Raw genomic sequence first — 15,196 nt, 5'->3', positions numbered from 1 at the left:
CTCAATAAAAAGCAGGTATCATTTAGCATTCCTTAAATTAAGCAAGTGAAATAAATATTAAAAACATAAAAAAGAGGCAAATTCATGGAAAGATTTTCTGAGAATACATGTCTAAGCTGTGCTGGCTCATCATCAACTTTCTTTTGTGTCTTTTTTAATCTCTTTATCCCCATCTTCCACTGCCATTGAAACCAAAACCCCAATTAAGAGAAACAAAACGCCACAAAGAATTTAATGTGATTAAAACAATGGATGGGAAGTACTAAGGAATGAACCTCCAAGGGTCCATTGACAAAAGATAGCTTAATAGATTCTCTAATTAGAGGATCTGATGCCTGCTTTCCCCTTGAGCATATAAGAACCCACCCCATTTTTTTACATCCGGTCACTCATCACATACTCCCTTATTTTGCAGTGGTCTACCCCCCACAAAGCTCAGTAAGGAACCAAAACAAACACAAAACAAAACCCTGCACATAGTGAGGTGTCCCTGGCTCACGCCTGTAATCCTAGCTACTCCTTGAGGCTGAGATCTGAGGACTGCAATTCAAAGCTAGTCAGGGCAGAAAAATCTATGAGACTTTCCCACAACTATCCACCAAAAAGTCTGGAAGTAGAGCTGTGGTCAAAGTGATACAGATCTGGCCTTGAGCAAGAGAAACTAAGGGACAGTGCCCAGGCCCTGAGTTCAAGTCTTAGTACAGGCCAAAAAGAAAATAAAACACAGAAATTATATTGGCATAGGAGAAAAGTGACAATTGAACCCTGAATGTAGAAGAAGGCACTGTGCCTAATGTAAAACACCTTGAACTTTTGGATCTTGTATGTTGTAATACTCATAAGATTATTTAAGCTGGTACTGGATGGGTTACTTTGGGGCTGTTTATCTTTCAGCTGCTCTGATGGTACTGAGAACACAGTACTACCCCTCTCCTCATACACACACACACACACACACACACACACACACACACACACACGACCTGAGAACTAAATGAAGGTCAAGGCTAATGTTTTTGGCCTTCTGTTGCCAGGAAGCCTGAGAAACTAAGATTTTCTGCCTGTATATATTTTGAACCAAGAGATTTGGGGAAATTACTACAAAAGAAAATCTCTATGAGCTTCAGTGAGATACAGTTTCCTGAATTCTGGCTTTAAACCATTTTGCTGATATCTCCTCCTAATACTGTGAGCTCCTAGAGAAACTGCTGAGAGAACTTCTGACTATCCAACAGTAAGCAAAGTTATCTACAAACACTTGGAAACAATCCATTTAAAAGATATTTCTCGGGGCTGGGGATATGGCTTAGTGGCAAGAGTGCTTGCCTTGTGTACATGAGGCCCTGGGCTCAATTCTCCAGCACCACGTATATAGAAAACGGCCAGAAGTGGCACTGTGGCTCAAGTGGCACAGTGCTAGCCTTGAGCAAAAAGAAGCCAGAGACAGTGCTCAGGCCCTGAGTTCAAGGCCCAGGACTGGCCAAAAAAAAAAAAAGATATTTCTCTGTGAGACTCTTATCTCTAATAAACCACCATAAAAGCTGGAAGTAGAGCTGTGACCCAAGCAATAGAGTACTAGCCTTGAGCACAAAAGCCCAAGGATAGTGCCCAGGCTCCAAGTTCAAGCCCTAAGACCAGCAAAAACCAACCAAAAAAGACAAAAAAATAAAACCCCGCACTACTCATTTCTTAGATGTCTAAGTCAAACCATGGGCTCTCAATTCTATCCTTCAGATCCTTTCACCAAATTCAATGTAAAGAGCAGAGTCCTAGAAACAAGATCTGAAGGGAAAGAATTTTGGCTCTACATGGTATGAAGGAGAATTCTAAGTTACCTATATTTTTCCTTCTTTGGGGTCACAAACATCCATGGCTTGCTTAAAGCAAAAGATCTTTGAACATGGTGATGGGTAGAGTTAAGTGGGGCATTCTTGTAAGATGGTAGTAGGTTGTATCATTAGGATCTTTGTGACATGATAGAGGGAAATAGAAATAGGAGCTTTGTCAGAGGACATCAGGCAGAATAAACTACAAACCTTACAGGCAGATGATGGGCAGTATGTTAGAGGCCCTGCTAGAGTGATGGATGGCTGAAATGAATAGAATTCAACTTAAAAAGTATGCATTTTCTCAGCTATGGAAAGGCCACAGAAAAGGCAAGGCCTAATATGCCAAGAGGTATTGAAGGGAAATGATCTTAGTATAACCAGCAGAGGAGAGGCAAGGCAGCTAGAAGGTAGAGGTAACACTGTCAGGTTCTAAGTATGCAAAATGGCAGTGTCATGGTAACAAAAGCCAGCTCTTGGTGTCTATGGTACAACCATGGGTGGTAACCGCTTGATTTTATGTCACTGCCTTTTTGGCTAGAGCATCTTCTGTTCCCAAAAGAGGTTCTTTTGTCAATAGGGATAGTTCACTTTTATTTATAAATAAAACTACAGCTTTTTATTTATTAATTTTCTAGTTATATTTGTGTTGGTCCTGGGGTTTGAATGTCACAGTCTCCCATGAGCCACCAGCATCTTTGCTATTGGATGTCACTGACAATGTTCTGTTATCTAGACACCTGCCTGTTTCTTTGACATTTCAACAACTGACTTTAAAACTATTTCATAGCGTACGAAAGCGCCATTTTTACTCAAAGAGAACCGCATCACCAGTGCCAGTTCATTATGAAACTACCCCAGTTGAGACGAAATAAGGCAGGTATCAGAAGGTTTGAAGTCTGGGTGGCAAAGCCCTTAACTCATTGAAGTTAAAAGGCACCGCCCAAAACTAATTCTTTATTGACACCTGCCTTTCTTGTCTGTAGCCAGAGATGAGTCAATGAGATGTAAGGCACACACCCAATCTCTGCCACCGTTTTAAGGAAACCATCTGACAGTTTTTCACTCTTCCTCCCAAAGGTGGCTGATTAAAGGAACCAACAGACATCTCACGGCTGTTGGCACCAGCTGGCAGGTGAAGGCCCCTACAAGACAACAGCCCCTGTTAATTCTCACCACATTCTTGCACCATTACTATTTTCATCTCCATTCCACAAAAGAGCAAATGGAGACTTTAAGAATGGAAAGCAAGTTTCCAAAGGCCATGCTTCTTAGGGAGACATCATTCTAACCTCGATCTGTTAGATTTCGGCTTCTTTGCTCCCTAGCTCTACAACAGGAAGCTGTGTGGGGCAATAGTTTGCTTGAAAAGAATGGTTGAAAACCGGGTGCCTGTGGCTCATGCCTGTAATCCTAACTACTCAAGAGGGTTGAGATCTGAGGATCACAGTTCAAAGCCTCGGCAGGAAAGTCTGTGATACTCTTTTCACCTGTAAACCAGCAAAAAAAAAGCTGGAGGTGCAGTTGTGGGTCAAGTGCTAGCCTGGGCCTTGAGTTCAAGACTCAGGACCAACACACACACACACACACACACACACACACACACACACACACACTAGTAGTTGAAGCTGGATGCTAGTGGCTCACACCTGTAATCCTAGCTACTCAGGTGGTTGAGATATAAGGTTCACAAACCCTGTGTGTGGCCTCTCCCTCACTCCTTCGCTCACACATCAGGGTTACGGAGGGGGGATTTTCCAGCCATCTCTCCTCAACTGCCTGCAGCTATGTCTCCAAGGCCATCTCTTTCCCTTCCTCCTCCTGCCTTACCACATCTCAAAACCATTTCATTTGCTCATTGTCTCCCTTCTCTCTTCCCCCCAAAGTCCCACAAAATGGGAAAGGAAGGACCAGGAAAATAGTTTGATGACACTAAATCACAAACCTAGGAGGTCAGTGAATCTAGGAGAATGTGGGTGAGCTACATTTTAGCTAGTCTGTCTGGATGTAGCCTTCAAAGTGCAAGTGGTTCATTCACCTGAGAACTCTTTCTTCTCTTACTTTCCTTTTGTGTCTCTCCATATATTAACTCCACCTTTCCTTTGGTTATCTCCAGAATCCTGAGGCTTACCTTCAGTCCATAAACAGAAGATACGATAAAAAATACGATAACTATTTTAAGATGCTACAATTTCTAAGCACATTTTAAACCTAGAAGGATGGGTGAATGAGTCCTGGGATTAGGATTAGTGTCTTTTCTAGGAACTCAGAAATGTTCATGCAATCTAGCAGAAAGACTCTAGAGCAGGAAGCTTGGGTTCAAATCCTGCTCTACTACCAAGGAGCTGTGTAATCTGTGGCCTGTCACTTAACCTCCCTTAAGCTTTGTTTCCTGCAGAGCTTACCCCTGATGACCTTCAAGTTCCTTGCCAACTCAAAGGCTTGGTTGTGCTGACCCAACTACATTCTCCTCTTGACATTGGGCTGGACTAAAAGCCCCACAGAGCAAGGAAGCCTAGGGAGAGCCAAAAGTTGTCAACCATAATGCCAATTCATGACAATGTCCCCTTAATAAGTATTCAAGCTTCCCTGAAACCAAATCCAAATATGGCTTTGTCCCCACAGATCCCATATTTCAGGAAAGTACCTTGGTGGCAGACTCTTACATGGCAGGGACTATAACACAGAGTGCAATACATAAACCATACTTTAGATTAAACCATTTACCTCATTGTGCTCAGGAACTCCTTGACACTAGGTAGTACAACTCCAATGATTTCTAAGTCTACACTCCTTTTTTTCCCCCAGAAGCTATCTTCTTACACTTACTAGACATGGTATGCACAGAGCTGCTAAGGAGCGATTTTGCTTGGGCTGTGCTTGGCTTTGGAAGGACATGGTAGCTTAGAGATGCTTCTCGGGGTGCCATGATTCTGCTCTGTTGAAGGCAGAGGGAGGGAGGCAGAGTAGAAGTCCTCCCTAGATCTCCTGAACACGCCTGTCTATCAAGCATGGGGGACTAGGAGGCGGTACGGATACCAGGAGAGACAGGAACAGACAAAATAGCAAACTCTCAAAGGGCAATTTAATTTTAGACTCAAGGCCAGGAAATTCTTCCTAAAACAATAGGAGTGATAGGCCTGGGCCTTGGTGGAAGAGCAGACCTGACATACTGCAGGCCTCTGAAAGAGGAAAAATCTGAAGCCCAGTGTTTGGGGCGGGGGGGGGGGGTGGATATCTGAATATCTAATTGTGCTTTTTAACTTTTTTAACTAACCTTTTTAAATTTTTATTCTTTTGGTGTCAGTACTGAGGCTTGAACTCATGTCCTGGGAGCTTTCCCTGAGCTTTGTTTACTCAAGGCTGGCATTCTACCAATTGAGCCAAAGATCCACTTCCAGCTAGTTAATTAGAAATATAAGTGCCACAGAATTTTCTGCCCAGGCTGGCCTTGAGCCATGATCCTCAGATCTCAGCCTCCCAAGTAACTGGGATTACAGGCATGAACCACTTGCAGTTGGCTAATTATGCTATTGTGTAGACCATCTGATGACCAACTTGAGTTAGTGAGGGCCATACCCAATACTAACACTGCACCTCCTCGTGCCAGCCAGGAGGAAGCACAATGACCGCCCCTCACAGCAGACACCTGCTGACATGTGGCTTAGACACATGGAGGATAGGACAAAGAAAGGGCTTCTTGAGCCTCAGAGTGCAGCCCCAGCTCTGCTGAGAGGTCTTAGGTGAGGTTGAGTGTCACTTGTTAGCTTCAAGCTCCCTGGATATTTGAATTACAGGAACTCACTGTGAAGCCTACAGACTCAATGCTGTGGCACCACTGAGTGACAGTTCAGGCCTCCATGGCATGAGGTGCGCGGTGACACTGAATCAGAGCCATAGGGACAATACTGTCAGTATTGTGATTTGCTTGGTGGTCTACAAGAGTTTTGATTCTTTCCTAAATCAGAAAGGCCATTTTTCCCCATAAACAAAGTACATGAATTACCAAATAGACATTGATTATGTTCTTATATATTACCAATATCTTCTTTTTTCCAAAACTGAATAAGGATGAATTTGGAGGTAAGGAACTGGTATGGTTTGAATATCACCAATGCGACAGTACTGAAAGGTGGATGTTTAGGAAGTAAATGCAAAGATGGAATTATGCTCTTATTAAATGGACTCCTGGTGGGGATGTGGAGGGGGTGTAGAGGAAGGAGGATCAATCCCTTCCAGGCCTTCCATCAAGTAAGAAAACACAGAGTTTATTCATGGCATCCAGATACAGCAACAAGCTACCATCTTGGAAGCGGAGTCTGGGCACCTCACCAACTTTAGAATCTACCGGAAACTTGATCTTGACCTTTCCAGATTCCAGAACTATGATCAGTAACTTCCCGTGTTTATAATTTCCTACTCCCTGGTGTTTAGCTATAGCCACACAAGTAGACAGGCGTATTCTGTGCCAAGAGCCTGGAAACATGGGCTACACTTGATCCATTTTCAGTTTTGTAAATGGGAACAGTTCATTTAACCTCTTAGCGCCTTAATTTTCTGATGACATGGACCTCTGACTCTGAAATGTGCTCATTTGTACTGATGGAAACTGGTAATTTAGAAAACTCCCACTTTCTAAGGTACAAGAAAAAAAATACGTGCTTGCTCTTCATTTTCATCAATTTCTTACCTGCCACTGAGTGTTATAAGTATAAACAATTTCTTCCATATTCAGTTCCAATGATCTCCTCAAGAATAAGTCCATCACCACCTTAAGTGACGGAGGGGAAAAGTCCTTTTCTGGATCCTTAATTTCTTTTCTTTGTATCTTTCCATTTTTCTAAGCCCAGATGCGTTATCTATGGGCTTCCAAGAGTATCACCAGCTGGAGACTAGGGTAAAAAGAGAATTGCCGCCCAAAGAGGTCCAATTAAACTGTAATAACTCAGGAGAAGAGAACCAGAGGATTGTAAGCCACTGGCCCATGACAGGAGAACTTGGATCTAGTGGTAAGAGCTGTTTCTCATTCAGGGCAACAATGAAGCAAGGGAGTTTCTCAATCAGAAAGAATGTCTCCATTTTTACCCCATCTTGCTCTTGTAACATCCTTGTATGGACAACAAGTAGAAATTATCTTTATCACTGTTTCCAAGTATCTATATAACACAATCAAGAAGCCCAAGTCAGGTGCCAGTGGCTCATGCCTGTAACCCTGGCTACTTAGGAGGCTGAGAGGTGAAAATCAAAGTTTGAAATCAGCCTGGACAGGAAAGTTGGTGAAACGGGAATTAATGGAGCCCTTTTTTGTGGAGGTACCTGACAAGCACGGTCTCATTTAAGCCTCCCAGTGAGGATGCGTTCAGCCCGACCTATTCCAACCCCCTCCCCCGCCCCCGACAGACTCCCTCAGCATGTAATTTTTTTCCTCCATGTTAGGCTATAGCTAAAAGACCCTCACTAGATGAAGCCCAAGAGCCTCAAAAACTGTGAGCTAAATAACTATCTTTTCTTTATATATTTCCCAACGTCAAGCCTTGTGATCTACTAGCAGAAAATAAACAAAATCCGTTGTACCTCACAGTTATCTGGCCCCAGGACTAAAGGCTTCAGTTAATGTTTGTTGTCAGACAAGGCATACATGCAGGAATTCCCTTTTCTACCTCCCCAGAGTGAGTGAAGATGGAAATAAGAATTGTGTATGAATCAGTTGTTAATAGATCAATCAATCAGGGAAAGGAGGAAGAAGAGGTAAAAAGGAGGATCTGCCCAAACTGTGGAGAGATTGGCAAGACCCACATTTAATCTTTTTTTTTTTTTTTTTTTTGCCAGTCCTGGGCCTTGGACTCAGGGCCTGAGCACTGTCCCTGGCTTCTTCCTGCTCAAGGCTAGCACTCCGCCACTTGAGCCACAGCGCCGCTTCTGGCCGTTTTCTGTATATGTGGTGCTGGGGAATCGAACCTAGGGCCTCGTGTATCCGAGGCAGGCACTCTTGCCACTAGGCTATATCCCCAGCCCCCACATTTAATCTTGAAACCTCTGAAGCACAGAGTTTGAGAGCCATAGCCAGGAGCTCAGTTTTGAATTGCTTTCAAATGAACCTTGTGGCTAGGCTACTCCCCTTACCAACCAAACTGAGATTCAAGAGATTCTGGCATTGCTCAGGTAGATGGCACAGACCCCAGAGATAGCCAGTGGCTGAAGGGCCCCTCACATCCATCCCAAGCAGACATCAGCAGTGTGCTTGAATTCATTTCCTCCACCCTGTCCCTTCAATGACCAGCTCAACTTTCATGATACTTTGTCTTAAACAAGAATAATTGTCCAAAAATGGTGAGACCACTGATCAGAGAATAAATTCACAAGTCAAAGAAAGAAAAAGCCTTTCACTGAATGCTTTTCTCAACTCCTGTTTTCATTGAAAAAATAAAGGTACAGTATTTATAAGGAAAAATGTGTTTGATCTAGATGAGAGGGTGATGAGTTTTCAATGTCACGCCATCCTTAAACCAGCAGGTATGTCTCCTGACTGGGCCTATCCTAAGGAAATCTGGAAATTGGGGATATTTATTGAATCCCTTGAATATTCTATGTGGCCTAGCACCCTGGACATCCACTCTTACCAGATCCCAGGTACAATGCTACATCCCCCAAAATACAAAACTCCGAAAAGAGGTGAGGGGGCAGTTACTATCCCTGTCCTTGAAACCACTTAAGGTGCTTCCTAAAATCCCTAGGGCCCCAGGGTCACTGATCCCTGAGGCCCTGCTGCCCCCATCCCCCTGCCAAGGCCTTGGACATGCCCAGGTCCCTCACGTCTGCCCGCCCCAGCTGGGCCAGCTCAGTGGCTTGAGGAGAATGACGCACACAAGGACCGATGAGCCAGCACTGGAGGGACTTCCAGGGCTCAGGAGGGCAGAGGCAGTCAGCATAACAGGAAACAGTGCTTCCCGAACTGGATGAAATGGTCCCTCACAGCCCACAGCCGTACCTGGAAATGTGCCCCTCCCACACCAAGGCCACCAGGCTTTCCACCCTGTGGCTTCTCCACCTCTCCAGCTGAAGCTGTGATATCACTCCATTCATGAAGGTCCCCTGAGGAATGACTTTACAGTCAGGAAAAAACAGGCGACCTGTTTTTGACAGCCTCAACACAGAGGCAGATGCTCGGACTTCTGCCTAAGCCACCATTGCCTGGTGGTGGCATCCGTTTTCCTTTGTTGTTGGTGGTGGTCATGGGAACTCAGGGCCTAGGTGCTGTCCCTGAGCGTTTTCACTCAAAGTTAACTTAACTCCATCACTTGAAGCCACAGCACCACTTCCACTTCCAATTTCTGGTAGCTAGGATTACCGGAGTGAGCCCCTAACACCTGGCTGGTGGCATCCATTTTAATGACAGCCTCTGAGGGAAAGCTGAAGCACTAGTAATTCTAGTATATCAGAAAACTAGGGAGTTTACAAACCAGGAACCTGAGACTTGCATTTTCTCAGGTTTAGAAAACATTCATATCCTATTTCAGAAGATTGCTTCTTGGCCAACCAAACCAACACTCTAAATAGAATTCCTTAGAAAAGGAGCACATACTCACTGTCTTCCATTCTGACCAAGAACTGCTTAGACCATTGTGCTGCATTTATCATTCAGCCTTCAAACATGAAGGGGCTATACTGTTTCTCAGTCTTAGGGGCTAGAAAATACTTTGTCATGGGACTCTGTCTTCTGTTTAGTGGAAGTTCAGGTGAGTCAGTGGCTTCTATCAACTAGAAGACAGTAGCTTGTCTCAGACCTTGACCACCAATCACATTTCCATGTATTACCAAAAAGTCCCTGTTGAGGGGCTGGGGATATAGCCTAGTGGCAAGAGTGCCTGCCTCGGATACACGAGGCCCTAGGTTCGATTCCCCAGCACCACATATACAGAAAACGGCCAGAAGCGGCGCTGTGGCTCAAGTGGCAGAGTGCTGGCCTTGAGCGGGAAGAAGCCAGGGACAGTGCTCAGGCCCTGAGTCCAAGGCCCAGGACTGGCCAAAAAAAAAAAAAAAAAAGTCCCTGTTGAAAATCCTGCCAACCTTCATCATTTCCCTCCCTCTACCCTTCCCTGGGATGGGACAGCGTTGGGTTTTTTGGGGGGAGTGGGGGTGGTGGGGGTGGAGGAAGGGATCCAACTAAATTGTGGCCTAGGTAGGAAGACCTGGAGTGCTGGATTGAGAATGTGGTTGGGGCTTCACGTGGGCTGAGACTTGCTTCTCTAACATTGAGAGTTAAAGGAAGTTATGCTCCATCTTCAACCACATCTCAGCTTGGGCTGGAGATGGGGAAGTTTGCTTGCTAGTGTCTCTAGTGACCACACTGAAGGTTTTAAGTTGAAGAGAACATGTAGATTCTTTCTTGGTTTGTAATATAACCTAGATGAATATTGAAAGTTTACCTGAGAGGTTTACTGTTGAACTTGTACCAATCCACGCTGTTCATTATGTGCCTCTGTTTATCAGAAGAGTCATTCAAGGTTTCACTGCTTGTTCTGTGGTTCTGAAGGTTACCTCAATAGTTTCAGTGATGGAGAAATCAAGGTCCAGTGAAAGTACTGGGCTAAAAACTTCAAGTTCTCACCTCACCCTACCTTCTGCTTTTACTCAAGCAAGTTGGAAACTCATGGTCAAAAGCATCTCATGTATTGATTGTGTATCCCAGATATGGCTATTGGTGGAGAACAGCATGTATTTTTCCTTTGGAAACTAATGAAAACCATTCACAATGCATGAAAACATCTAATGCACCCAGTTGGGTCTGGTGGCCTTCAGCTGAAAATTGATTGATTTTGATTGAGGGTTATTTGTTGTTGTTGTTGTTGTTTGGTTTTCTCTGTGCCAGTCCTGTGGTTGGAACTCTGCTCAAGACTAGTGATCTAATACTTAAGCCACAGCTCTACTTGTGGCTTTTGGTGCTTTATTAGAGATAAGTCTCACAAATTTTCCTGCCTGGGCTGGCTTCAAACTGTGATCCTCAGATCTCAGCCTCCTGAGCAGCCAGGATTATAGGTGTGAGTCATTGGCACCTGGGTATGGTTGAGCTTTCATTTTTAACTGTCTATGGTTTCCAGACACTCCATCCAGCATAATAACCTGTTATACCTGCAACTTACATACTTAATCTTTTATTTGATAAGTACATTCCATTGTGGCATTCTTTTCTTACACAAGGTGTTAATCTTAATTAACTTGTTTCCTTTAAGATATGAATATTTAATTTGATTATAACATCGGTAAGGATACTTAACACATACTGGCTTTAAATTGTGCCCTGATGTCACACTACCAGTATATGTTTTAACACATGTGCACAATATTATCTTGAAGAAAAGTGGGGTGTACTTTTGCTGATGTTAGGTGATAATCTCTCTCGGGAGCAGGCATAAAGCCCTTTCCATGGCCTTGTACTCTAAGTCCCTGGATAGTTTCTAGTAAACAAGTCCAAAGTAACTCCTTTGCTTTTCTTGTTGTAGTAATGGAGTTTGAACTGAGTACCTCATGCTTTCTAGGCTAGAGGTATTTTTCAGATAGGATCTCACATTTTCATCCAGACTTACCTTGGACTTCAACCTCTGATGTGGCTGAGATTATACATATCAACTACTGTGCCCAGCTTATTTGTTCAGATACAGTCTTATTTGTCTGGGATGCCCTCAAACTGTGATCCACCTGATCTCTGCTTTTTCAGTAGTTGGGATTACAGACACGAACCACTATACCTAGCTTGATTGATTCCTTGTCTTGGATTTTTAAAAATATATTTCTGACATAAATGGTTGTATAAACCTTTTCTGGCTTCTAATTTTGGGGAATAGTGAATGGTAATTACATGAAAAGAGAAATAATTTTTTAAAAAGAAGAAAAACATTTTTCAGAGAAGCCCAGGGAGAAAGATGTGCTCATGTTCCCTAACATATGGTTTTCTTGTGACTATACAACAGCTTTTGAGCAATTATTTTTCAACATGACGGAAAAGAGTCTCTAAGTACTCAAATCTTTTCATATGCAATGAGAATGAGAAATCGTGGCTAACTTAAAATACAAATGTTAAAAATTCCACAGGACTTCAAGTAAAACATAGGCAGAGACTAGTCAGAACAGAGGCTTGATGGATTGCTGCCTATTTGGGCCCAGAAAGTTAACAATGAACTTATCTACCCATTTCCAGACCAAGTGTAAAAATTCAACATTTTTTTGACAACTACATTTACACATGCAGCATTTAGAAAGAGTAGCTAACTAACCACACATCTGGAAACATTAAAGTTTCATTTAACATGGAAATTGACCCCTTCCGGAATCTCTCCTATACAGTAACTTAAAAAAAAAAAAACAACTTTACCAGTACCAGGGAGCTTGCTCAGGTGGTCCTCTACCACCCGAGTCATGCTTCCAGCTCTCCTTTGTGCTTGTTGTTTTAATGATGTAGTCTCTAGGATTTTATTGCCCAGGATGGCTTCGAATCATGATCTTCTAGATCCCAGCCTCCCAAATATCTAGAATTACAGGCATGAGCCACCAGCACCCAGCTGTCTTATAGCAATTTTTAAGCAAGTTTGGTGACCTACATGTAGTCTAGATAGGAGTCTTTTAAGACCAAACAAAATAAAACAAATAAAAACCTTTAACAAGTTATTTAAGTTCCTTTGGCCCTTCTTAACTAAAGATTGATGAAATTTTCTTATAAACTTATTGTCACATTTCTTCTTGTTTTCAGTTTCAAATTCTCTGATTAGAAAACTTGTACTGGATGCCCACAGATTATGCCTGTAATCCCAGCTACTCAAGAAGCTAAAATCTGAGGATCACAGTTCAAAGCCAACCTGGGCAAGCAGACTCATCTCCAATTAACTACCAACAAGGGGGAAGTGGATGTGTAGCTCAAGTGGTAGGGGGCCAGTCATCAATGTTAAAAGCTAAGCAAGAGCACAATGCCCTGGTCTGAAGCTCTAGTACCAACACGTACACACACAAAGAAAATTTGTATTATTTATTTCTCAGGTCTAAGTTAAAGTATCATATCATAATAAATGTGTCTAAGGTACATGTGAAAAACAGACACCAAATGATCTTAACTGTGAAAAATCACTGGGCTTCCCATTGGGAGCCATAGGTAGGTTCACGTTTTGTGAATCTAAAAAGAAAAAAAAAAAAAGAAAAGAAATCTTCATCAGCAGATGCAGGGATTTCTACATTAATACCGAATACAGGAGAAATAACGTCACCATCAAACTCCTCTGAAAGACTGAAAAGGGATCCCAGTGTTGGTGGTGTTCCCGTTTCTGACTACTACTCTTTGTGGATCATGGGTCCTGGAAGAGACACAGAAGGGAGCAGAAGGCAGGGGGGAGGACAAATTGAAAGAAGGGACCACTACTTACTGCCATTGAAGGACGAGGTGCGGAGTAAGGCACAGGGCTCCCCATGGTGGAATCCACAGCGTAGCTCATTCTGCTCTTAGCACCTGTGTAGGAGAAAGTATTGACTGAGCCCCCAACTGCCCAGAGCAGTGGGATTCTCAACCATCTCCCCCACCTCAACTAAAGAGTCTGTGACCCTTAGACCTAGGAATCTTCCTAGGAGTCATTTGATTTGCATCTCTATGCGGCAGAATAGGAGACTGAGACTGAGAGAGACAGACCCCAGATAGAGCCACTCTCTGACAGCCAGGTAGCCTGGCTGTGTAGATATCAGACAAGATGGAGTGAAAGTGTTTACAAAGGGCACCTTCTATAGTAATCTAGGCAGAGAAGCAGAGTCTTGTAAAGTAAGATCTCCTTTCCTAGCTGGGTGATGTGGCTCAAAGCCTGTGATTTCTAGCTACTTAGGAAGTAGAGATTGGATGATCATGAGTAGAGGCCAGCCTAGACCTGCGGCCCTCCTCCCCGCTCAAGATTCCACCTGTACTGGGTGTGGGGTCACAAGCTTGCTACCCCCAGTGACATGTAGGAAGGTCAAAGCCAGGCCTGCCTGGACATAAAACAGACTCTACCTCAAAAATAATATGTCAAGGTGGAGTCAGGGACTGGTGGCTCATACCTGTAATCCCAGCGACTCAGAAGGTTAAAATCTGAAGATAGGATTCAAAACCAGCCCCAGCAGGAAAGTCTTTGAGGCTCTTACCTCCAATCAACCATCAGAAAACCAGAAGTGGTAGAGTGCTAATCTTGAGCATAAAAGCTCAGGATGGCATCTAGGCCCCGAGTTCAAGTCCCATGGCCAACAAAAAAAAAAGTCAAAAATGATTTGGAGATATAGCTCAAATGCTAGAAAGCAGATTTCCCTCCTTCTCTTACTTGTCCCTCACTCCCAACCATGACTGGCACAGAGTAAAGAATATATATATATATATATATACATATATGTATGTATGTATGTATATATACATACATATATTTTTACATATATAGTTGAGCCATAAATTAATTGATGAAGGGATAAATAGAGAAAGCATTAGAGAGAAAGAAGAAGGGGAAAAAAGCCACTACATTGAAGCATGTCAGAAACAAAATAAGCTCGGCTCTCATGACTCACACCTGTAAACTTAGATATTCTGGAAGCTAAGATCTGAGGATCATGGTTTGAAACAACCAGCTTGGGCAAGAAAGTCTGTGAGACTCTTATTTCCTATTTACCACCAGAAAATTCAAAGTGGTACTGTGGCTTAAAATGGTACAGTACTAGCTCTGAGCAAAAGGATCTCAGGGACAATGTGCAGGCCCTGAGTTCAAGCCCCATGACCAACTAGCCAAACAAATAAATAAACAAATAACCACCCCATGTAGTTAGTCCTTGCAGAATGGAATGGCCACATTCATCCCAAAAGAAAGAAGAGAGCTGCTAAATTCCCCATGAGAATGCTTGAGAATGTCCTAGAAGGAGGGATTTTCCAGCTAGCTGCCTTTCAGAAGGAAATCTTTAATATGTCAAACCTAAATGATCTCTGAAATAAATTATTTCACACACTTTTTCTCCATAACCTTAGGGTTTGTGCTCTCCTTAGCCTTGCATTTTTCTTGCTTTTTCACCGCTAGCATTCTATCACTTGAGCCACACCTCCAGTTCTCCTTTTTGCTAGTTGATTGCAGGTGAAATCTCTCAGACTTTTTTGCCTGGGCTAGCTTCGAACTCTAATTGTTTGAAGTTCACACTTCTGAGTCACTAGGATCATAGTTGTGAGACACTGGAGCCTCACCAGTTTACTTTCATATAAATTCAAGCCCCAGTTCAAGCACACCCAAAAATCTACTGTGTACTTACTATGTGCCGAGGTACTGTTTGGAATCCTGGAGACACACAAGTGAACAAGCAAAGTCTCTTGCCCTTGTGGCCTTTAGGTTATA

The 15,196-nt window shown here is 43.1% G+C and overlaps 1 protein-coding gene across 2 annotated transcripts in view; it reads right to left on the bottom strand.

The window, feature by feature from the left end:
* Positions 1-15,196, bottom strand: part of Ets1 (ETS proto-oncogene 1, transcription factor) — a 135,120-nt gene that overhangs the window by 108,461 nt on the left and 11,463 nt on the right. For both annotated transcript variants that reach the window (XM_048343659.1, XM_048343658.1), the window contains exon 2: positions 13,235-13,317. In XM_048343659.1, coding sequence (XP_048199616.1) covers positions 13,235-13,303 — 69 coding nt within the window. In that variant the 5' untranslated portion in view covers positions 13,304-13,317. The remainder of the gene's footprint in view (positions 1-13,234; positions 13,318-15,196) is intronic.

Source organism: Perognathus longimembris, chromosome 3 (assembly GCF_023159225.1).
Source record: "Perognathus longimembris pacificus isolate PPM17 chromosome 3, ASM2315922v1, whole genome shotgun sequence".
Lineage (NCBI taxonomy): Eukaryota > Metazoa > Chordata > Mammalia > Rodentia > Heteromyidae > Perognathus > Perognathus longimembris.
The sequence above is the reverse complement of the archived record's forward strand: the minus strand, read 5'-3'. Positions and strand labels throughout refer to the sequence as shown.